The sequence below is a fragment of the Chelonia mydas genome, chromosome 11 (assembly GCF_015237465.2).
Source record: "Chelonia mydas isolate rCheMyd1 chromosome 11, rCheMyd1.pri.v2, whole genome shotgun sequence".
NCBI lineage: Eukaryota > Metazoa > Chordata > Testudines > Cheloniidae > Chelonia > Chelonia mydas.
The window spans coordinates 60,333,404-60,356,506 of NC_051251.2; the positions used below are offsets into that span (position 1 = coordinate 60,333,404).

Below are 23,103 nucleotides of genomic sequence, written 5' to 3' on the forward strand. Positions count from 1 at the left end.
AGTCTTGATAGGCCTGCAGTCGTGCCTGTGCACCCCCAGCTTGGGACAGTGTGGCCTAGCAGCCAGAGTCAGTCACTGGCCCCCAGCTCAGGGATGTGCAGCCTAGCAGCCAGTTACTGTCAGGATGAGCAGCCACCCCAGGCTGGGCAGCAGCCAGGATGGGGGACCCAGGCCCTCCCTCTCCAGTGGGTCCCAACCCAGAGTCCTGTTGGTGGCAGGGTTACCTGCCACCAGCTCGGCAGGGATCCAGCCAAAACACACCAAGCTAGTCTCTGGTTGTCCAACCAACTCCCCCTACAAAGATTCCCTGGGTTACTGCCTACCCACTTTGCCGCATCTTGTGGCTTCCTAGTTTCCCTGGTTCCTTCTCCCTCGGTAATGTCCAGAGCCTGGGGGTTGAGGGTTGCTGTCAGCTGGCTGGCCTCTGCATTGTAAAGTGCCCACATGCCTTCAGCAGGAGCCAGCAACACACCTCCTTCCCCTACAGCAGTCAGCCCAGACTGAGCCAGGCTGCTCCCTCTTATACTGGTGTTGCACTTTGAGCATGCCCAGTAGGGCCATGGGGGTGTGGTTTTGCCAGCCCACAGTGAGGGGCGTGCACTCAGGACAGGACAGGACAGGACACTCCAAAATTCACATCTAAGGAATTTCAGACATTCTTTATGGAGGATGGTAGAACGCATACTAGGTCAGCTGCTTAATGTAAAGTTTAATATGAACTCAGGAATCAGTTTGATTAAGAGAACAGGCATAGCACTATGTTACTTTTTGCCAAAATATACTCTCTCTCTCTCTCTCCCTAAATAGTGAAATATTGTAGCTTGAAGTCCATTCTGATGGCGTTTTGAGAGGGAAGTCAAGGCATCGTGGGCCAAACTCTACCCATGGATACAGATGTTCACCTCCTATAGATGTCAATGAGAGCCATACACATTCATCCATAGTAGAGTTTGGCTCTGTGATTTGTTCCTTTTGAGTGCAGGAAATAGTTTAATAGTAAAGATCTCAAACAGCCTGACCATGCTACTATTATGCTGGAGGGTATTAATGGCTGCCATCAAGCAGGTCTTTGATCTATTAGACAATCACAGACCCTTATTTCAGATTAAATGGAAGGAGCAGTTAAATACTCCTTTATGACACGATAGCCGGAAACAATAGGAGGCTACTACCATAGGCACAGGGTCATCTGGCAAAGCCTGAGCCAGGCTCAGCTGTAAGAGGGTTCCTTTTGAACTGGGCAAACCTAGATGCTAGGGCATTGTTGGGAAGCTGTGTGTGCATTAGAGGCAGGAATCCACCAAGAGAAATAGTTGTTACTGCGGCCCTCAAACGGGCAGAGAAACCGAGCTTCTTGGCACACAACTCATTGGAGGGACAGACTTGGAAATAGTAAGCAAGGGAATGACTTGCTGTTTGTTTCTAATCGACTATGTTCAGTGAGACTGGACTCTGGGTACGGTCTTTATAAATAAACAGGATTGCACCAAAGTGTATATACCTGACTTGTTTCATCCATTTCTGCTCGTAACAGAAACAGGTCTACAAGTCCCCACCCAAACACTGGCTAGCCAAAAGGGGCAGTCTGTTGAATGTTGGAAGGTGGGCTTTCATTTCCTTTAGCATAATACAGTTTTACCAAGGACAAACTTTCCTTTTAAGCAACAGAGACGAGACTTCCTAAAGATAAAAAGCTGAAGTCATCAAACAACTTAATTTCCGGTTTGAAATGTTGCCATCACAGTGGTTTCAGTCAGTATGTAGATCAAGTGCTCTGGAGGGGGAAAGGAGAGGAGAGAGAGAATGTGTGAGTGACTGAACAGTCTAGCCCCACCAGGTTGGCTTGTGGTTCATTCTTCAGATTTCTTTGTGGGGGTGGCATCTAAATTTGCAGCCCACCATTATCATCATGATAGTCTGGATACTCGCTGCTCTCAGCTTCATTCAAGCTGCTGAAGTAACAGGTAAACCATTTTGATCCTTTCCATTTACTTTTCTGGACCATCATTAAGATGCAGGAGAATGTATTTCGATGTAGGTGACTAGTTACTGCAGGCTGATAAAATGGATTTTGTTTTGTTTTGTTTTTTTAATTGCAATCTTCTCCAAATTGGAGCCTAAGAGCTTTTTTATTTGACTTCTCTTTAGGTATGTTTTGGAGTCAGGATTTGTCCCCTGGCATATATCAGTTTTGAACATACTACTGCTACCTTGGTGGGTTCTCTTTATTTTAGGGTCCAGACTGTTTTGATGACTCCATTTCTTTCAGTGTATATGTTTCTGTCACCTCCAGAGTGTCCAATGTGCAGCTTATATTCCATTGAAAGTTCACCCTGTCTAAAGGGCTGCAGGACTGAGCCCTAAGAATACTGAGTGAGAATTAACAAATATGTAAAATGGATAAAAATAGAGGGATTTTTTCTAGGACAATCAATGGGTTGTTGATGGTTGGTTTAAAAAAAAAACTATTGCTCCCTACTGAATAATCAATTTCCCTCTGAAAACAAAAAATGTCTATGTGGGAATCTTAAAATGTTACTGAAAGTTTTAAATCTTCAGTTGTTCTTGCTTAGTTTACTCTATGTCTTGTAATCACCTCTCCTATGCTGTTTTAGTAGCTTCATAATTGACACATCTTTCAAGGGGACATAGTAGAATGCAAAGCAAGGCAGGGAATGATCGTTTTTGCTATGATAATCTCAAGTCAAAGTATTGCTGAAATCATTGGCCTGTGAATTCATGTTGTCAGCTCTTCTCTAAATGTCAGCATTTGTATATTTACAGGAAAAGAGAGGAACAGAAACCTGTCCTCCTAACAGAACTAGTCACATGTAGACCATTCTTACATTGCTGCTGTTGCCTGGCAGAAGAATTAGAAAAAAGGAGTTAGAAACAGTTCTTACATTTTTCTGCAGTTCTCTTCCCCTGGTTAAGGATATTGTAATTTGCATGAAATCAAGATCGATATTGCTTCAGAGTTCCTCAGCTTCCGCTTCTTATTCCTCCTCTGAAGTTATAATTCTCTGTTTGTAACATCATAATTATTTCCACAGCAGGCAATGGGGTTGTCACAAACAGATGATTATTACTCTAGGAGTGGGGATAAGCAAGAGGAGTAGGTGAACAGTGTGGGGGGTGGGAGTGGGGGAATAATCAATGAGGTGCCAGCAGCTTTAAGCAAATCCTTTGAACTGCAGTATATATTAATGATGCTCTGACACACTGCCGTTGGCCCAGATCCTACAGACACTTGCATGCTTGCTTAACTTTAAATACTTGAGGAGTCCCATTGGTTTCAGAGGGACTACTCAAATGTGTAAAGTTAAGCACGTGTATGAGCTTGCAGGATGAGAGCTTAAATGAGCATTTGCCATAGGTTTCTTCTCCACCTTGTCTTTATATTTAGATCCCCAGATCAGAGATGCTTAATAAATGGACATTATTATTGTTGGGCCGAATGCTGCAGTCCTTATATAATCCAAATGGCCATTAAAGTCAATGAGAACATTGCCTGACTAAGGCCAACAAGACTGTCCCATTATTATTATGGTATTATAACACTATCTCAGAGAACGCTGTATGTTGACCTGAATCACAATCTTTGCATTAGTGTTGACAAAAAGGTACTTTTTTCTTGCTTGTCTTTCTCGCTGAGTAATTATTTTACTGTAATCTAAGAGGCAGCTAGAATATTCTGTCTGCAGTGTGTGTTTCATAACCAATCCTGGTGGGTTCTCCGCATATGGTGTAGCAAATGATCCCACCCTTGTACTACAGGAAATCTGCTGGCTCATGGTTTTTCTGGGTTAAAAACCGACCTGTAACCCACCCAGGTTACTAGTCCGTAGAATGATCTCTGGTGTGTATGCAAGGTGAGCAGTGGTTTACCAGACACTAGGATGACATCAACACATTTCCTCTTCTTCGAACAAGTTAAACAGACTCTTGGGCCCTGCAAATTAAGAAATTGCGCTTAACTAAACCAGTAGTGTATCTCCTGGCATTTATTACCTTTCTTCACACAGTACTTAATGTAAGGAAGGGGAGATTAGCAAGGGTATGAGACTCTCATGATCAGGAGAAGTGGATCAGAGTAGGATGTTTCATTTCAGGGGAAGCTGCATATCATAGACAGCTGGTTGAATTAGCCAATAAAAAAACCCAAAAGTAACAGAGAAAAGACCCTTCTGAGCATCTTAAAAAAGACTGGAAGTAGCTGAACAGCACAAATTGGTAGCCTTAAGTCAGAATTGCTTTTTTTGGTACCATATCTGTGTATGTTTCTGTTTATAGGTTTTTTAGCCCCCTTCAGTTTCCTCCCTTCCCGAGGCATTCAAATGGGCCTTTTCTCTATTATGTTTATGCAGAACAACAGTTTAGCTGTTCAAAACATCATCCCATACTCCTAACAAAGGCAAAACAACTACTGTTTTCAATATAAGTACTGTATGGGAGAAAAGAGGGAATAAAATTATTTGCTTTTCTGGTCTACCAATCAAGCACAGGACGTTTTTAATCACTTGCTGGCTATGCATGGAAAATTTTGGAAAAACAATTATTCTTCCTTACTTTTATGTTTTCTCTGTTTCTCTTCCTGGGCCACAATGACTTCAATGGAGTTTTACTTGCGTAAGGTGTATGAGATCAGAACGTCAGTGTTTTATAGTTATTAAGGATGGTTAAGATTTTTTCGTGATGAAAAGTCCTAAATTCTATTATAATATAAATTTAATATGAAGAATGTGCTGTGAAATGCTTTATGACAAGGAGATCTTACATAGACTATGTGCAACAGTTGCTTATAAAACTGAAGGCCCCGATCCTGCGAAAGCTTATGCATGTGCTTAATTTGCTACAGAGCTTATGCATGTGCTTAATTTGCTTAATTTGCTTAATTTCCCACCCCAGACTTTAAGACTTTTATGAAGTTGTAGACAGTGATTTCTCATAACTGTTGCTTTCTGGGCTGGGTAAGGTCAGGTGCAGTCATGGCTCTATATAGATGTTTATTATTATGTAGCACTTACAACGGAACATCGCCTTTGGAAATAGCAATCATAGCCCTATTTATGGGAAACGAGTCACAAATGGAAACACCTACTAAATGTTTCAATGTTTTACCATTTTAACAAAGCCCAAGTGACATTTATAAGAAAAGTGTTTTCATGAATGCAAGATAAACTTGAACTATGCTTCGGCAGTGTGTTAGTACACCAGTCTCTTAGAGACCGAGGTTCAAATTCTATTTACTCGCCCAGATTCAGCTCCTGTTGAGGATTTATTCAAATCCTGTTCTGGTCACAGGTGACATGAGAGATTGATGGGCTAATCTTATTGTCTTGTGGACCGAATATACATTTTGGCATGACTGATTTTCTCCAACAGACAGAACCACAAGAGAGGGATAAGAGGCCTTGCCGGAGGCTGGGACTCGGGTGCTTTGGTAGAGCTGCATGCTGAGGTCACACAACGCTTGCTTGCATTATGCCCCCATCAATGCACATAGCTTTCATGAGGAATAATTTGTTCCACATAATGAAGAACAAAACCGCTCAATCTGTTTAGGTGGTGATGTGATTTAATATAGCAGAGCCACCTGACAAAGCTAACCCTGGTTCTCAGCTTGAACAAAACATTTGTAAACAGTCCTCATCCACTGACCCATGCAATACACTTTGCTCATGCTATTACGGCATCTTGTATTTCCATATGCTTGGCTAATGAAGAACAAGAACCTATGCTAACATCTAATCTGCATCAGAGGGCTCACAGATTTGGCTGCATGGCCAAGAAAGCAGGAAATAATTTTGGGTAGAAAGGCCAATAGATTTGAATCTCATATTGTCAGCAACACATTGCTGCGGGTGCAAAAATGATCCGATACTGCAGTTGAATAGGGGAGTTCAAGATATTTGGTGTTACACACTGCACATCTGAGATTAGAGACCAGCCTATGGCAGCAAAGCACCGGGGAAGGTTACTGGGCTCCTTAGAAGAGTCTAAACAATGCCTTGAGGGGCTTGCCTCAGTGATGAGACTTCAGAGGGTTCCCCTTTGCCCCTAAGCAGGGCTGGCCAAAAGGATCTGGTTTTTCTTCATAAGTGTTTGTGACAGCTTTGTAGGCGTTTCTCTAATCTGCTAATGTTTTTGGAAGTTTCTGATCAAGGACACTTACTTAGATTGGGAGCTCACTGGGGCAGGGAGCAGCTCTTTGTTATACATGTGTACAGCATGGACCCTGGCCTCTAGGCACCACCGCAATTCTGCTACCAATAAGAACACGTTACCCGCAACGCCTCGTTCTCCAGTTATCTAAACACTAGGCAACCCTCACTCCCAGTAGGATTCATAGGCCCCAAACATGATACATATAAAAGAATTCTGCTAGCGTCTTGCACACTCCAGCCCAGGTCATGTATTGATTTTCTTGCTAGGTTGAACCACTTCCAGCTACCATGTTTGGAAAAGGTGTTAAACCGAGGCTACAGTCAGAGAAAAAATATTTTAAAACAGAACTTAATTAAAATAGATTAGCTAACACGTTTCAAAAGCAGACAAATGAACCAAACATTTAATTCCCCTAGTGAAGATAAGGCCTTAGACAGCCAAATAGTGCTCTCAGCTGTCTTGGGACAATGGGACAGAATCCAAAATCTGGACCACTTTCTGCCAGCGTAAGGGAACTCCCTGCTCTAAGTTAGTTTCTCACTCTCCTGGGTTTTGCAGACACAGGAAAGTAGGCAAGGTTTGCAGCAATATGTATAAGTTTGTCTCCCCCGCACTAGTACACACAGTGCTATCAAGCTGAAGCAAGGGGCCTCAGGAGAAATGACTGGAATCTTCCTCTCCCTTGCATTCTTCTCTTGCTAGAGAGGGGGTTCTGCAAAGCCAGTATGCAATGCCTGCTCTCTTTCTTCTTCCTCAGAGAACACAAAAAAACCAGAGGTTAGCAAGCAGTTCCTGGAGTGGGAGAGTGGCTAGCTTCTGCAGTAGTGAGTTAAGTTGGCAATCAAAGAACTAATGCTGGCTGTAGAGATGCACCCGTCTTACATATATTCAAGATGCCAGTTGGTGGGTTGTCTCTGTTATCCTCCCCTAGATCAGTTACTGGCCAACATGCACCTTCCTTTCCCAGATTCCTCTGCATGTGTTTCTCTCCGTCCAAGTCCTCCATGTTTGCTCTACCCCCTCCCCCAATGCTTCCTCCCCATCTCCGGCTGCTCCCCCTATCCTTTTCAACAGATGCTTTCCAATTGCTGTTAGGCCAGTGAACAGAGAGTTCCTGAGGGCAGTTTCTGAACCCCTTCTTCTGCTAAGCCACTGGTGCTCCACTCATTTCTGTTCTTCCAATCAGTCATTTGACGAGTGGGGACAAGGTCTTCTAGACTCCCACTAGCTTAGAAAGGACCTTTGCCCCCACTCCATTTATTCCCTAGCCCTTTTAAGAGGTTGAGGAGAAGGATAGAAGGTTTTGAAGCAGAAAATTGGAGGGGGACATAAACTGGGGCAGAAACAGTTTCCCCCCTCAGCATCCCCTGTGACTGTGCCTATGGCTCGGCCGGATAGAGCCCACAAAGGCCTAATGTAAAAGATCTGCACAAAGACTTGTGTGGTCACACACCTGCACTGTTGTGAAAGCTTTGCTGTTGGTGAGAGTCGTTCTCCCTCTCACTTCTTTTCTCTGCTCTCCAAGAGAGTGTAAGGTCTCACTTAAATAAGCAGCCTTCTATGCAGTCCATTTCAGCGATTCAACTCCTTTTGGCACCTGGTAGTACAGAGAGACCCCAGTGATGTGGGAGACAAAAACCACATTGTTCTTATGTATCAGGCCAGTTAGATCAACTAGGATTCTGCCTCTATAGGAAGTGTATCTTCAGGCCATTAGTGTGCTAAATGCTATGGAACGAACTCTTTGTCACCATCTTATGGCTGGTCCACATAAGAAGGTTAAGAGGTTAAGAGGTTACTACAGCACCTAGCGAGAGGAATTTTTTTTAACTCAAGTTGTAGAGGCTCATGCCATGCTAAAGGTATCAGGGTCAAATTCTAGTGATGGCCCAACTGGGGTCAGTTACACCATCAAGCTATTTGCCTTTTAATAAGGTTGTTCTTGGAACAGAAGGCCTATGTATAACAGTGGTCCTCTTTTTTTGTTGCTTGGTAAGCTAGATATTAAATATATATTTCAACTTTAGTGGTGTCCACTAGGACACTCTATGCTAAGGAATGAATACACTGGTGTGTCTATAACTGGGACAGAAGTTAGAGCTTCAGTATTAAATGTCACACTTGTAATCCAACATACCCTTGATCACACTGGTAGACACACAGTCTCAGTGGGTACCGGTATGTTGAGCAATTGCACAAGCAGGATGTGATATTTTTTTAAAATCATATAATGTATTTTATAAATAAGTGTTTTTTTTCCATCCTCCCTCCCAGAAAACAAGATTTTGGTGGAACAGCCGCCTCGAATCACGGCATCTAATAAAAATGCTACCTTGGCTTGCAAATATGCCTATAATGGAACTGGGAACGAATTCAGAGCATCACTGAATAAAGGAACAGACAGAGCGGTTGAAGTCTGCTCTGTTTCCTGGAATGGTTCCTTCCACAACCATCATTCAAATAAAGAGTTCAACTGCCTTGTGGCAGTTGATAGCCATACAAAGCAAGTGAATTTCAGTCTTTGGAAGCTGAATACCGAACAAACAGATATTTACTTCTGCAAAATTGAGGTCATGTTTCCACCTCCTTACATCTACAATGACAAGAGCAATGGGACTGTCATTCATGTGACAGGTAAGACACAAAATCATAATTGTCCAATATCCTTTTCCTTACATGTACACCTTAACGCTAGAGCTCACAGCATTGAGGTTCCCTGTCAGGTACGTAATGACTATTTCTCAGTGAAAGGCAAAATTCCTCTTCCCCCAAATAATGGGTCTGGCAACCTGCCACTTTCCTCTGATGGCCACAGAATTTACAGAAGAGTGTTGGAGCAAGGAGTCAATAAATGGAAATTAAAGTTATTGCTTTTATGTTCTCTGACGTTTTTTTCTATTCTGTTTCTTTAAGAGATGCTCCTCCAATCACCAGAAATTGAATCTGTAACACCCTTCTGGGCTCTGGTGGTGACTCTTGGATTTCTGGCTTTCTACAGTGTGCTAATAACTGCAGCGTTTGTTATCTGCTGGGTAAGAAATGAGTTTTTTTCCTTGCTTTATGTGACTCAGGTACACCCCCACCCTTCCACCCACCAGCTTTTGCCCAGCTTATACAGTCACCTTCCACAGTTATTGGCATCTTCAGTTTAAGATCAGCGATGGTTCTTCACTCTGGTTGCTCATCCATTCACAGGAAACATAATCTGACTGCCCGCTGCACTCACATCAGTAACAAGGCTCCACACCAGAGTCCTAACCCTGCAGAACTCTGGCTGGGGCTTGAGTTGGAGATTTGACTGCGTCAGAGCTCCAGGCTCTCACACATTCCGCCCCTAGTAACACTGGCTTGGATTGTCCCCGCTCATAATAAAACCAACAGGAGAGGGGGCAGAGGCAGGAAACCAGCAAGAAGCCCCTTGTGAACTACTTCCTAGGTTATTCTCTAGAAGGATGCGACAGACCATGGAGCCCACCTACAATATGCACAGGTCCTCTGGCTCAGCAGTTAGCCAAGCCCTTCCATAGGGCTTCCTTTTGCCTCTGCAGCAACTCTCCCTCTTCCCCACCCTCCCTGGTAGCCTGACTCCACTGGACTCCCTCTGGCCACTACCCTTGCTCTACCATGGAGTGGGTGGCATAGGAAAGATAATGCTGTCTCTGAATCTTTTCTTTTAAAATATCTCTGGAGCAATGACACACCCCTGACACACCCTGGCTCCATCCTCTTCTGCCTGATTGGACACACAGATCTGCAGGTCCAGGGAGAAAGGAGATGCAGGTGTGGAGGCAGCCGACGTCCTCTTCTGTGCATGGATGTGGGGGCGGGGTTTGATCCCCATATTGTATAGAGTACAGCTAGATTATTTCACTCATGTGCAGGCTTGAATAGTGACCATATAGGAGAACTCTCCTCCTTCCAGTCTCTCTCTCTCTCTTTTAAAATATATATTGTCAACGAATTACAAGGTAATCTGCCTGCAATTCCCTGACCCCTCCTTCAGATTAAACCCTACATTTGAGTACAGAAACCCAGTCCCATTGCCAGTCAAGGTCACTAAATTGCATCAGCATTGTCATACAGAGGCCCAAAGCTCATTGCAATGAGAATCCCTGATGATATGCAAGCTGGATCAGGCATGGCCATTAACAAATTTAAAGCCAGTAAACGCTCTCTTCTCCCCCACCCCCACTGAGGAGATTTGCTCTGATTTTATCATAGGAAAGCTAAAATGGTACAACCAATAGGTGAAATTGCTATGTAGCATCTGTGCCTTGATGAAATACTGTCATTTCAGATCCAAAAGTTCGAGTCTGAACAATTTTCTCTCTGCTGTTTGGATTTTCTCGCTCTTACATCTCAGATACAGATTCTTACTAAGATGACACACACTCCTACGGACAATGGCAGTGTAGCATTCTGATTCTGTGCTGTGCTTGCTTCATCCATTTTTACCTGCCGCTGGTATCCTCTGAATAACATGTATTCAGAGTGCTGACATACTTACAGTGCTGTTGGATGTAAATAGAGCTGGCTAATAAAGATTATGGGTCCAAAAAAGCTACCCATAATGACAGTTTCAGCTAGGCCAAACCCTAATTCATTCTGTGTTCTTACACAGTTTTTGACTTCTGTTGAGAAAAAGAGCTCTGCTCTCCAAAACCATCAGTCCTACACCTTCATCTTTGTACAGTCAGGCATTTATTCATGCTACTTGAATATTTCAATAAGCCAAAAATAACTCAGACTTAGCTAGAGGATTTTAAAATTGTACATTTGTCTATCCACACACACACACACACAAGTATATATCTATGTTATAGATTATATACATGTACAAGCACACATGTATGTATCTAATAATTTAGATACACACTGCACAGTTGATAAGTAATATAATTTACTTTTCCAAGCTTGAATGAATGAAACTTGGTCACCATTTTAAAGTCAGGAAATATTAAAGTTGTTAAAGTAACCTTAATTCCCCCCATGTTGCACATATCGAACACAATTTTGCACCTCCAGGGATATCTGTACAACTGCCATCCAGATCAGTTAGATTAACACATGCATATCTGAGGGTAGAATTGCACTCACTGTATTCTAAAATATTATGTAGCAGTAAAGCTAGTAATCCAAAATATTCCATCTGTGCCTGTCACTAGGTGAAATTTAACATTTCTTCACTTCAAAGAAGGGAAAATAATCTCCTTAACATTATATTTATATGAGTGTTTTTTTTTTAAAAAAAATAAAAAATAAAAAAGGAGATTAGAACTCTGAAACCCCAGTCTTCCTACTGGCTTCCCTGTGCACCTCAATTACTGCAGAGTCAGAAGTACACAACTGGGGAACTCCACAGTGAAATACCAGCATAAAATATGTAACTAACCTTTATGTATGTTATTCTATAGAACTGACATTTACTGCTCAGCTGAGTTGCTTATAACTCCAGATGTAAGGCCTCTCTCACGTGTGTATATATAAATAGGCATACATACACACTTTACGTGCTTTTCAGGCAAATTGTTCTGTAGACTGGCCTTCAGCGAGGACTAGCCATTTGGAAACCTGAGCAGATTGAATTGTGTTTGTTCGTGTGGGCACATGCATGCACACACAAGAAGAGTCACAAGTATTTTGGAAAAATTGTATGTTTAGTCCTTACTAAAGTAAAAAATACAGACTTTGCTCAAGCTTTTGAAAATATTTCAAATGCAAGAAATTTCAGCAAAAAGATGTTTTTAGCAAGTTACAGCCATAGAGGTGTGATAGAAGGGAGGCCCACTGCACAGTCGCTAATTCACAAGGGATTAACCTAGGTAGGAATAATGGCCTAGAGGATAGGACACTGAACTAGACTGCAGAAGCCATGGGTTCAGTTGCTTGCTCAGCCACAGACTTCCTCTCTGACTTCAGGCAAGTCGCGTAATCTACCCTGTGCCTCCGTTTGCTATCTGCAAAATAGGGACAGTGCTTTCCTACTGCACAGGTTACTGTGAGGCAGAAGTCCATTAATGAGTGTGAGGTATAGTACTCAGGGCCAGATAGATGAGAATAACCTCACCTCTGCTTCCTTCACCCCTCAACCAGCAGACTGCAGATAGTTTGGGAGATGGAGGACAGGGCTTCACAGTTACATACAGGCAGGAGGAGTTTTCTGTCACTCTTATTTTGTTTACATTAGCAATTTTTAAAAATTTTCTAGTTAGAAGCTAGGAAAACCCCTTGCTGACTGCACTTGCTTTACTTCTGCTGAGTCATTCCTCCAGCTAAGAAGGTGGTTAGAAGAGAAGTTAGAACACAATCTTAGTTTAGAGCATTCACTACCAGGAGATCTCTCTAATAGCATAGCTTTCTCTGCAGGTGGGCTGCTCGGCCACTGACAGGAGAGGAGGGAAAATTTCGCAGAACATTTTATCTGACTACTCATGCTGTTGTTTAGATGAATTTATTTAACTTTAGGCACTTGCTTCAGTGCTTTCCTGAAAAAGCCTTGGGGAATTATTCTGAGTGGTGAATATGTTTGATAATATCATGACCTGCTTGGACAATTCATTAATTGGAAAGGAGGAAAAACGAATCAAGTCCTTTATTCATTATGAGCGCAGCTTTAACAAACACTCTGGACTCCTTGCACAAAGGCTTTTAAAAAATTATTTAGCCTGTGGAGGAAAAACTAATTGCAGAAATGTTTTCATACTTTCCCCCCTGTAGTGGAAAAACAAGAGGAACAGAATCCTGACGAGTGACTACATGAACATGACGCCACGCCATCCTCCTGGCCCAAAGAACAAGCATTACCAACCCTACGCGCCAACTCGGATACACACTGAATACCGCTCTTGGGAACCATGACTATCTGCTTACCAAGCTGCTAATACCCCTGGTGTGCTTTTACTCTGCCGTGTGCACTTGGACGTGAAAGGACAGCCTGCCATTAGTTTGTCGTATCTGTTATATTTGATGACATCTCTACATCATAGCAAGTACCGGTCAAACTTTAATTGATGCTGTGTAAAAGCAGGTTGTTTTCGCTGATGGCTGAAAACTAGCTACAATTCATGTTCACGCTTGATGGTGGGTAAGGGGGAAAGATAACACTGGATCCAGTACAGGGTATATTGTTCACTGTTGCAACTACTGAGCTTTCCCAATCACTTTTGCCTTATATTGAACGTTAATTTCTACTTAGAAGTATGTTTGACTTGAAGAATTATAAATCTCTGAATCACAGCCCTAGTTGGTTACCATTAAATATGGTACCAAGCAAACTGTTGATGCAAAAATTGGTCCCCTCTCACTTCAAAGAGGAGAACTCAGTTTCAAGTTCCAAACATATGCTTAAAAGAATAGGGGAGGGTTTCAGCTGAAGGGAAAAGTCAGCTGCGAGCCATGTGGACCATTAGATTATTCCACAGGTGGGCTATAATGACAGATCCAGCACACTTGAAATCCACTATACATTAAATGTGTGATTCTTAAGTTCTTAAATTGGTAACTGTGTAGTATTTGTAAGGGGAGAGGATCCCCTATGAAACAACTGCATACAGTGAGATGGCAATCAACCTGCAAGGCAGGTCTGGAACAACAAGGGACGAAGAAAGATCTGCAGTCATCATGAAGAGAACCCTTTTGCATTATGTTGGCCTACAACAAGGAAACACCAGGACTTGGCCAAAGTCATAGGAGAAGCAGGTGAGAAAATCCTCATTAGAGCTTACTGAGGGCTGATTTTCAAAAGCGGGCCAGATTTTTGAGTGCTCAGCACACACAATCGGGGACCGATTTTTAGCTGAGCTGAGAACCCAGTGTGCACACAACATCTCCTGAAAATCTGTCCATGTAGTCTGATGCCTACATAGCAGCTGAGCTTTTTTTAAAATCTGGCCACAATGCTGAGTGATCAGATCATTTGAAAATTTGCTCCTAAACACCCTATGAACTCCCTCAACTCCCACTGCAGTCAAGAGGAACTGAAAGCTCAGCGCTTTGTTCAGTACCTTGAAGGATCAGGCTCTAACTGGGGCTTACTGTTCTTATATAGACTTTTCTCTAGGGATGTTCCATGGAGGAGTAAAACAAGGGCTAGAATAAAACTCGTTCCGTGGTTTTCATGTGGCATGTTGCCTTTAATAATGACTCCAAAACTGCAGTAGGGTCAGCTCAACACAAAAGCTACTCCCAAGCTTAGAAGAAGAGGTTCCTTTACTGGTTCTCTCCATTCCTTCTAGAGCTGAGCAAAAGACAGAATTTCTGTCCGTGTGAAAATTCTGATAATTCTACATTTGTTTTCGTCTTGAACCAGAACAAAAAGATCCCTGGCTTCGATCTTCCACAAAGCTTACGGGCAACCCTAAACCACCTCCGCACAAACCATGGCAGATGCGGATACTTGATACACTAATGGAACATTAAAAACTCTCCAGTGTGCAACTGAGGTCACCCAGAACAGTCCATGGAACATAAAACAATTCAATGCCTGATTCACAAATACAGAGGAGGCATCACAGCAATATACTCCGCCACTCTTGATGCAATTACCAGACAACCACCTAAATGTAAAATTATAGTTGTTGCTCTATAGCTACACATTAGCCATATGAAGAAGAAGGACAAAAATTTGAAATACCAAATTTTTTCACAGAACAGAAATTCCAAAAAATTTTGATTCAGAAATGGTGAAACAGTCCAAGTCAACATTTTCAATAGAAATGCAATGTTTTGACATTCCTGACTCAAAATGTTTCATTTAATTTTGTTGACCTGACTGGAAATGCATAGTTTTAGTCAGTTCAACATTAAACTGCGTTTTCTTACAGAGCCACATTGCCTCATGGGAATTCAGTTCAGGAGTCTGATGCCCTTGTTCTCAACTATGGACCAGGCTCTCTGGCTGGACTACATTTCCCATGATACAACTGCAGTAATGTGAGTCCCATGACAGACCACTCAGCTTGGTCAGAGAGGAGACAGTGTTGCATCATGGGAAATATAGTCAGGGCAGGGAGTCCAATCCATGGGGGGTGGGGCGGAGTGGAGGCTGGAGGCAAACTCCAAGTCCCATGAGCCAATGCAGCAAAATAGGGAAATGCAGTTTAATTTTGAACTGACTCAGAATGAAACATTTCTGGTCAGTTTAATAAATGGAAATATTCCAACTGAGGTTGAACCAACCCTGAGCTCAATATTTTGATTTGGGTTCCAAAGGGAAGGGAAAAAATCAGAAATTCAGGAAAACTGAAATTTTCCTACTGAAAATATTTTTGCAGAAATTGCATTTCCTGTCAGAAAATCATTCTGACAGAAGATTCCTGATCAGACTTAATTCCATCCTATCTAATTGAAAACTGTGCAGGGTTAAGTGCTTGAGTATGCCCCAGGGAATAATCTTGTGTTAATAAGGGAGTGCACAGGAAGACCTAACGGGGCTTTTCCTTCTTCCCTTTCTGGGCTGGAGTTGTATCTCTGGCAGGAAGCAGGTAACTCCATTGTCCTGGGCGCAAAGCAGGAACTGTGCTGAGATGCTGAGCGTCACAGTCTGGGCCCTGCTTCTTCCTTGTGCCATGGGAGAAGTGAGCGGTGCCGCTCCTTTTGCTGCCACAGCCTACTTTGTCTCTCTGACCTAGCTCCAGTGCAGTGGCTGGTGCCTTGGGAGGGGTGGAGCCAAAGCGCTGCCCACCCCCTGCCTTCGCAGCCTGTCCACTCCCTGCATGGATGGGGGGAATGGCAGGCCAGTGGCAGCTACCTGCCCCACTGTCTAGGGCCTAGCAATTTGGGTGGCCTGTGCAGCGGAGTAAGGGGATTCCTTACTCCCCTGCAGCAGAACTCATACGTGAGTCCTCCATGGCAATTTTATGGATATCATCATATAATCACCGACTGCATCATCTTACTGACCTTCTGAGCCACAAACCACTGCCAAGGATTTCATCCTGTAATTTAACAGAGTGCTGCAATCAGAATATACTGTGAAAATAACGTCTTCTACTCTGGCACAAGTATAGCAGACAAATATGTACAGAAAACAAAAATACACAGGGGCAAAAATTTCTGGTTTAAAATTGCATATGCATTTCCAGACGCGAGAAGCGTGTATATTTCATTGTGTCCCCATGCCTTGGAGTTTTTACTGTACTTTTATAACCTTCTTTTAAAACTGTTAAATAGATGCTGTAAATTAAATTTTGAATACGTTGTAAGGCCTGACAGTAAAAGACAAGTGTTACTTTTTAATGCAATTGTTAATATTATTTGTTTTCTCTCCACTAACACTTCATTGGATTTCAGTTTACATGTACAGACAGTAGCCGTGTAGTATTCTAATGCACAGTGCTTTGTACTTCATGTATTCAGTAAGTATTTGATAAACAAGTGAACCCATCCTCAGTATTTACACACTGGAACGCTACGGGCCCGTTTCCAAACAAACGTTAATTCATGTGGGTGACCAAAAAAGGGGCACAACTAATGAAGACACAACAAAAGTATACATGTGTGGGGAGGACCGGGAAGGAAAGTGCATGAGCCCTGATGTTGTGTTGAAAAGGACATCAACATAATAGTAAAGTATTGTGGGGCCATAAATTACAGGCTGTTGGCAATGCATTTTGTGTGGCTGAAATACCAGTTTTATCGACCACTGGTGATGTGCAGGGCACTAAAGGGCTACTGTATCTGGAGAAGTGGGCACGTTAAGCCCACAGACTGGCTTTGTGAATAGTGACTAGTATCCCCTGGTTTATATGTACTCCTAACGGATTCCAGCTACTCGCTGGCTTAACTCAGTGTGCAGCATGCCAGGGCAGCCATTGCTTCTACTGGCCCTACATTCAGCAAGTCAGCTGGCTGAAGTGTGAGGCAAAAAGAGAATGCTCCCTGCTATGCTGCCCAGGACTGGATAACAGGCCAGTGGGAACAGCGTCATCTGCCCTGCAGAGAGGTTGAAATTCAATCACGTACGCCAGCGAGCTAGACTGCAATTTCACTAGTCCCCCCCTGCCCCCCCAAGAACACCCCTCTGGAACTTGGATTTCAATGTTAATGAACACAGGGGCTGAAATTGTCATTTCTACCCATAGGCGGACACAGGGAATGGGAGGAAGGCTCCTTGCCTGCTCCCTCAACCCACTCACCTATGGAAACCCTATCAGAAATCAGTGAAATATCTTTCTTGGTTTTTGCTGTTCTAAGGATTCTCTCTTTATTATACTACTGTGATGAGATGACTCGTGGTATCTCCATAGGTACCCTGAACCTTCAGAATGGGGATTGTCTGGATTGCCAAGTCAAAAGGTCCAGATCTTCTCTAACCATTTGAATCCCAAGAATCCCGATATTCTTCACCATTAACAAATGCTCCAGAATTTCTGTTGTTTCTTCTAGGACTGTCAACACTATCTTCACATGTTGGCTAAATCATTTAGTCTCTGCCTAATTTATTTAATGTACTGGCTCTTTTACTTTCATTAATTGCTATGCAAAGCTCTGTAGTTCAAGTGCCCACCCAACCTGCTAACCTTTTCCAGCAAACTGAAAGTCCCGTTTTATGTTTTTCTGTATAAGCCACTGATATGTCATTGGTTTCGTGGCAAAGATAGCTGTGTGCCATGGTTCTCTCCAGTTTTAGGTTCCAGGTAGCCTTTGAAGACTGAAGCCTTGCAGAAGTTTGAGATGCATTTGTTTTAGGTTTGAAAAATTCAGGTTCCCCTACCCCATCCCTCGGCTACGCTGCATCCTTTCAGATTTTGAGTCTCCCTAAACTACTGATCCCCGGCAGCCACACACTCTGCATGGCTTCTCTTGTTGCCTTTCATTTGTTTACCTTTCAATTCGTACATACTATAGGTTTTGGATCACTGCAAAATTGTTAAGTCTGTAGAGATTAGTCCCTGCAGCTGGAGCTATCCGACCTGTGAGTAGCAAGTTTGTTATTGACAAATGTCAGTAAGAAAGTGGAGTATGAGGAAACACGCACAAATCTACTTCAAAGCTAAAGATCAAATCTTTCCACTTTTGCAAGGTTTTTTGCTGCGCTACTGGAAAAAGTTTATTCAAGATGAATCACTGATAGAGGTGTGATTGTTACTCACTATACCCAGAAAGCAGACTATGGTAGGAAGTACACTAGTAGGCTATTCTTCTTCTCTGCCAGTGACTAGAAATGAGTTTGGAAAACAATACAGAAGAGCAACGTGCAAGCCTTATTTAGAGTCTGGGAGTTACAAAGGGAAGGAAACTCTGAAAACGGCTTATCTGGATGCAAGTGGATTGATTTTCACAGTTAGGAACTTTGTGCGAGAGCATCACATTATAGTGTGTTGTTATTCCAGCCTGAAGGGCGCATGGATAGTCTGATGTGGCCAATTTGATTGATGAGGTATTAGGAGGCTGCCAATTTCATGTAAACCCATTATCAGAGGGATAAAAAAGCCTAATGGTGTCGTTCATATTTTTACATGCATTCCAAGATCTGGGCACTAATTCTTCGTACATTTTTTAAAATGAAAGATGAAACATAGCTCTCCTTCCAGAGTTCATAAGCCTACAACTAATAGCTCAGTACTGGGGGAGGGGTGAGGAATCAAGTTAGTCTTATTTGTTTTATTTGACCATTGAAGTGGCTGACAGTTTTCAAAGACAGCTGGTTTTCTAGTTATTATATCATCATGTGGCTTTTTCCTGCTTGGCTTTTTGTTTCTAAAAAAACCTATTTTGGATCAGGCTGATACATTCTCATAGGTTGGAACACTTACACAAGCTGCTTTTTCACGTACATTTCATAACCAAGGACAACATTGCATATGCTTCTGGGTAGGAGTGGCATTACGTTTGTACGGCCCCCTGCACAATGCGGCCTCTGGATGATACCATAATACAAAAACAAGGAGCCAAACAAACAACCTGCAACAGTACAACAGCTTGTAGAAGTTCACAGATTGAGCTCAACGTTATAGGCAGAACAAATAGAAGTTCTTTGAACTTTTCCTTTAAAATAGCAAAGCCCTAGGAAATAATATTAAAAATACCTTAAAGAACATTTACAGTCGCAGAGTCAAGAACTGAAATTTAGGAAATGCCAAGTTTACAGTTGCCTGGCACCCTTCATCCTGCCCCCTTGTGTGTATGATTATGATACAGTCTTTAATTACATGATCACATGCTCTTTTTTCCACAGGACACCTGCTCACTCAGTGTATGGCACAGGATGGGTGCACAACGGGGCAGAGTGAAGACTGCATGGACAGCTGTAAATCTGGCACTTCCCTAACTTTACAGTCTGAATAAAAGTTCTTTTTATGTGATTTTTGTATCTAATTAGACATACGCTAACCTACCCACGTATAAAGCAGGGGATGTCTGGAATATGACAGGAGGCCTAGGATGCTTTCAGACAGCGGGTTTGATGCATAACTGAAAATGCAGCTCAGATATTAATAACAATCCCCATTCTGAAGGAGATATGAGCGTTTCATAACAAGAGCGGCACCTGGGATACATCCCCATTCTGTCAGCTTGCTAACCCACCTTTGATGAAGCCAGCAGCTAGGTGAATGAATACACACTGAACCATTCCTCTCTCTGATGGGGCTGTTGTGAATATCATTAATTTGCTGGCTAACAAAAATGGAGGGTTCAGTGCAGGGGATGAGGCACTGTACTCTGCCCAGCTTGCCAAGGAAAAGAAAGATAACAGGTCTAAATTTAAGTCCAACAGGCCTTGCCAGCGCCCCATTAAATTAGCTCTCCCTGTTGTGAGTCAAAATAAACTAGTGCTTCTACGGTGCTTGCTGTCCATGACAACCTTTGGGCTACATTAATCTCCAGCCCCAGTGGTCAGACTCAGAGCTGAATTTTTGCTCATGAAAGTGATAAGGTAAGTTGTTGAAATTCAGCTGAACTGCTCCTGGGCTTCTCAGCCTTCCCCAGACACATGAAAATTGGCTGCAGAGAGGAAGTTTCTGTCTTTACTTGAGCAGTTCATCCACTCCCGGTGGACAGAGACATGGGCTGAATTCCAGGGCAGAATGTTGACTTTGGGAGCGTTTACCCTGTTTGCTCTTTCCTCATTAGCAGCATGCTGAAGTAATGCCAAAAAAAAAAAAATTATGAAGATACTAATTTGGATAGCTAGGAAGGGGAGAAATAGTTTTTTCTAGCTGACGTTGTTTGAGTCCAGCCTATGTTTTTATGCAATCCACCACTGGGGATGAGAGAGACCAATGGGCAGGGGAGAGCTAGTAAAGGGTTAATGCAGAAAGGTATCCTAATCTTAAAAAACATGGAACTGAAACCTTATAACAATCCTTCAGGGGACAGAGAAGAACAAATCAACTGTAAGGTGCGCACTATAAGGCAGGCTGTTCTTTCTTTCTCCAGCCACTATGCTACAAAAAAAGAGAGAAACCTTCTTACCTCAAGGAGTACATTTTACCCTTATGGGGCTCCTATACACCCATGAGAAACCAACTGTACTTGGTGGTGGTAGTCATCTTAGATCACCTATGTGGGCTTGGGACTACTGCTGATTTCAAATGAGAGCCCTCCTCAGCACCCTGTGTGGTAGGTATGTAGCATGGCAGTTTCCCCCTGAGGCAGGGGAAGGTGCACTGAGTTTGGTTGTGTGTTGTTTTCTTCGCTTTGCCTGTTGTCTTTGTCTTCCCAGGGTGGCAGGTGTCACCAGCCCCTTCCTTCCGGTGAGGTGAGGCCAAGACAGCAAATTGCTTTTAACAGCGAAAACAAGCAAGCAAACAAAAATAAGATGTATAGAAAAGTTTAAAAACCCCAACCCTGTGGGAAACACCTCCTGAAGAGGTGGAGGGAGCTGATTAGCTCCACCTCTTTTGGTTTCAGCCAAAGAACTATAAAGCTGGTCTCAAGCAGCTGGGCAAATCAGTTATCCTGAGCTTCAGGTCAAGTGAGTGTTGTCTATTAAAGCGAGGCCTTTGGAAGGGAAGCTCTGGAGTTTTATGTTTATATTTAAACATCTGAAGATGCAGATAGGTGCCTCACTGGATTTTCAGAAGTGCCTCGGCATCGAACTTTTAGTTGTTTTTAATAGCAGTTAGGAGAGTAGGCACTTTTGAAAATCCCACTGGACACCTATCTGCAGCGGCAGACACCTAAATACCTCTAAAAATGTGGAGGGATATCTCCTGAACGGGTTATTTTTGCTTACAAACACACATATGCATACTTAAAATAAACATGCCATATTTTTGGAGGCAAGTTTATTTCTGCCCTTTCTTCTTACTGAATGAAATGGGTTTTTTTGGTTTCATTTTTACCAGACTCTTCCTTTTTAAAATGATTTTTTAATTAATGACTTTCTGTTGTAATTCTGTAGCCTGACTTTAAGTCATGAAGGCAGAGAGGCAAAATGAGGACAGAATATAAATAGAGAACTGTGCTTCTGAACTACCTACTGTGAAAGACGCAGACAGAGCAGTCACAAAAATAAGTTCAAAGAGTCCCTAGGTTACACAAAACACACGGTCTGTGGGGAAATGTCAGTTAGAAACGAGCAGCAGCAAACAGCTTTGTTTTCCCATTGTTGTGGCTTCGTACGGTGACGATGACACATAAAGATTAAGTGAAGCAGCATGAGCTCCAGTGGTTTATCGCTGCTATTGTCATCGGCGGTAACGAAAGGGGATGTGTGGGTGTCACCTGCAAAAAGAGGCTCTGTTTCCAAAAGGAAAGTATCAGTGTCAAAGATCAGCGAAGACTAAATGGTCTTGTTTAATTCAGACAATTTCCTTCCCTTCGCTGACCTACGGCACTGAATTTAGTCCCTGGATTTCCCTAGCTTTACCCTACTGGGAGAGAGAGACTTGAGCAACATCCAGTGCCTAGGACAACTGCAGAGTGTCAAGGTCATTTGTAAATCTCCAGAATGTGTTGGCTCCCACAACATGGAATTTGATTTTTCTTCCCCTTTCTCCCCCTTCACTCCTGCTCATCTATGAGGATCTGCAGCAAGAAAAGCTATTTCCAGTGCAATCAATTTACAGAAAAAACATTCTGTTCAGACTGTTATTCACATACTTAGCAGGGACTGGAAGCAACGGGTCAATGCACTACAGCACAAGGCCTTACTGATGGTTATGAATCCTCAGAGATGTATTTCTTGTGTGGGAGGGAGTCTTTATATATGTACACACACTTACAATTTGCTTTCTGCATAAATATGATAAGAAACAAAGGTTCCTATAAATAGTTTAAGAAGGATTTTTAAAAAATGTTTACTATTTAGGAAATTATTCTCTTTTTACCTTTTCAGGTCTCAGGTACCTTTCCATATATGTTTCAGTTTTATAACATATTTTAAATTAATTAGGACTACGGGCCTGGACATAAATGAAGCCAAAATATTTGCTGTCCAAGAACCAGATTTGAATAGTATGGGTACATATGGATCTCAGAATTCGGAGCATGGACCTGTCACATTTAGGAGAATTCAGGAATAGCATTTGCCTACTCTGAGCACCGATGATAGGTTCTTTACTTACGTATTTGCACGTGCGCGCACTCATGGAGTTGTGGGCCTTCTCGCTGCCTTCCACAGGGTTAGCGTGTGCATATGAGGGAGAAGAGAAACCCTTGTTAATTCACCATCTTGGATTCCAAACATTAGCCACAATGTGTACATTTGGTCTCAAATGCCACAAAATTCATGATGTTTGACTTACCTTTACTGTTTATTTCTCCTAGGTTGCCACCAACTTTTGAGACTCGAGAAGTACCAGATGATTGAAAAACAGTGAATTTATAGTGTCAGTATTTTAAAAGAGGATTCCTTCTGTCCCCCCTCCCCCAATTTGCCGAACTCTCTGTACCCCTGTTTTGAGGCATATTAACAATAGTTTCCCTTTTATCCTTAGCAAAATGGAAATGCTGGTGTCAATTTCTTTTTTATTGCAGTTTAGTGGAAAG

At 42.5% G+C, this 23,103-nt stretch overlaps 1 protein-coding gene and 1 long non-coding RNA gene across 3 annotated transcripts in view; one reads left to right on the plus strand and one right to left on the minus strand.

Annotated features, from left to right (window-relative positions):
- The window catches only part of LOC122462365, a 101,126-nt gene that overhangs the window by 3,597 nt on the left and 74,426 nt on the right, over window positions 1–23,103 (minus strand). The window contains exons 3-4 of one of the 2 annotated variants that reach the window (XR_006284867.1): window positions 22,680–22,726; window positions 7,555–7,765 (exon numbers count right to left, since the gene is read on the minus strand). This is a non-coding gene — a long non-coding RNA (uncharacterized LOC122462365). Of the gene's footprint in view, window positions 1–7,554; window positions 7,766–22,679; window positions 22,727–23,103 lie in introns of those variants that run through there. The other variant, XR_006284868.1, reaches the window with a different exon arrangement.
- CD28 (CD28 molecule) lies at window positions 1,732–16,409 on the plus strand. Its single transcript, XM_007071843.4, has 4 exons — window positions 1,732–1,964; window positions 8,443–8,802; window positions 9,082–9,200; window positions 12,886–16,409. Exons 1-4 carry the CDS (start codon window positions 1,910–1,912, stop codon window positions 13,024–13,026), a joined length of 675 nt encoding a protein of 224 aa, XP_007071905.1. The 5' UTR covers window positions 1,732–1,909; the 3' UTR covers window positions 13,027–16,409.

Excerpts from the sequence above, each read along its gene's own strand:
- CD28 (XM_007071843.4), top strand. The coding sequence starts at position 1,910 with ATGATAGTCTGGATACTCGCTGCTCTCAGCTTCATTCAAGCTGCTGAA. Across the intron at positions 1,965-8,442 it reads TCAAGCTGCTGAAGTAACAG|AAAACAAGATTTTGGTGGAA; the intron begins GTAAACCATTTT and ends CCTCCCTCCCAG. Across the intron at positions 9,201-12,885 it reads CAGCGTTTGTTATCTGCTGG|TGGAAAAACAAGAGGAACAG; the intron begins GTAAGAAATGAG and ends TCCCCCCTGTAG.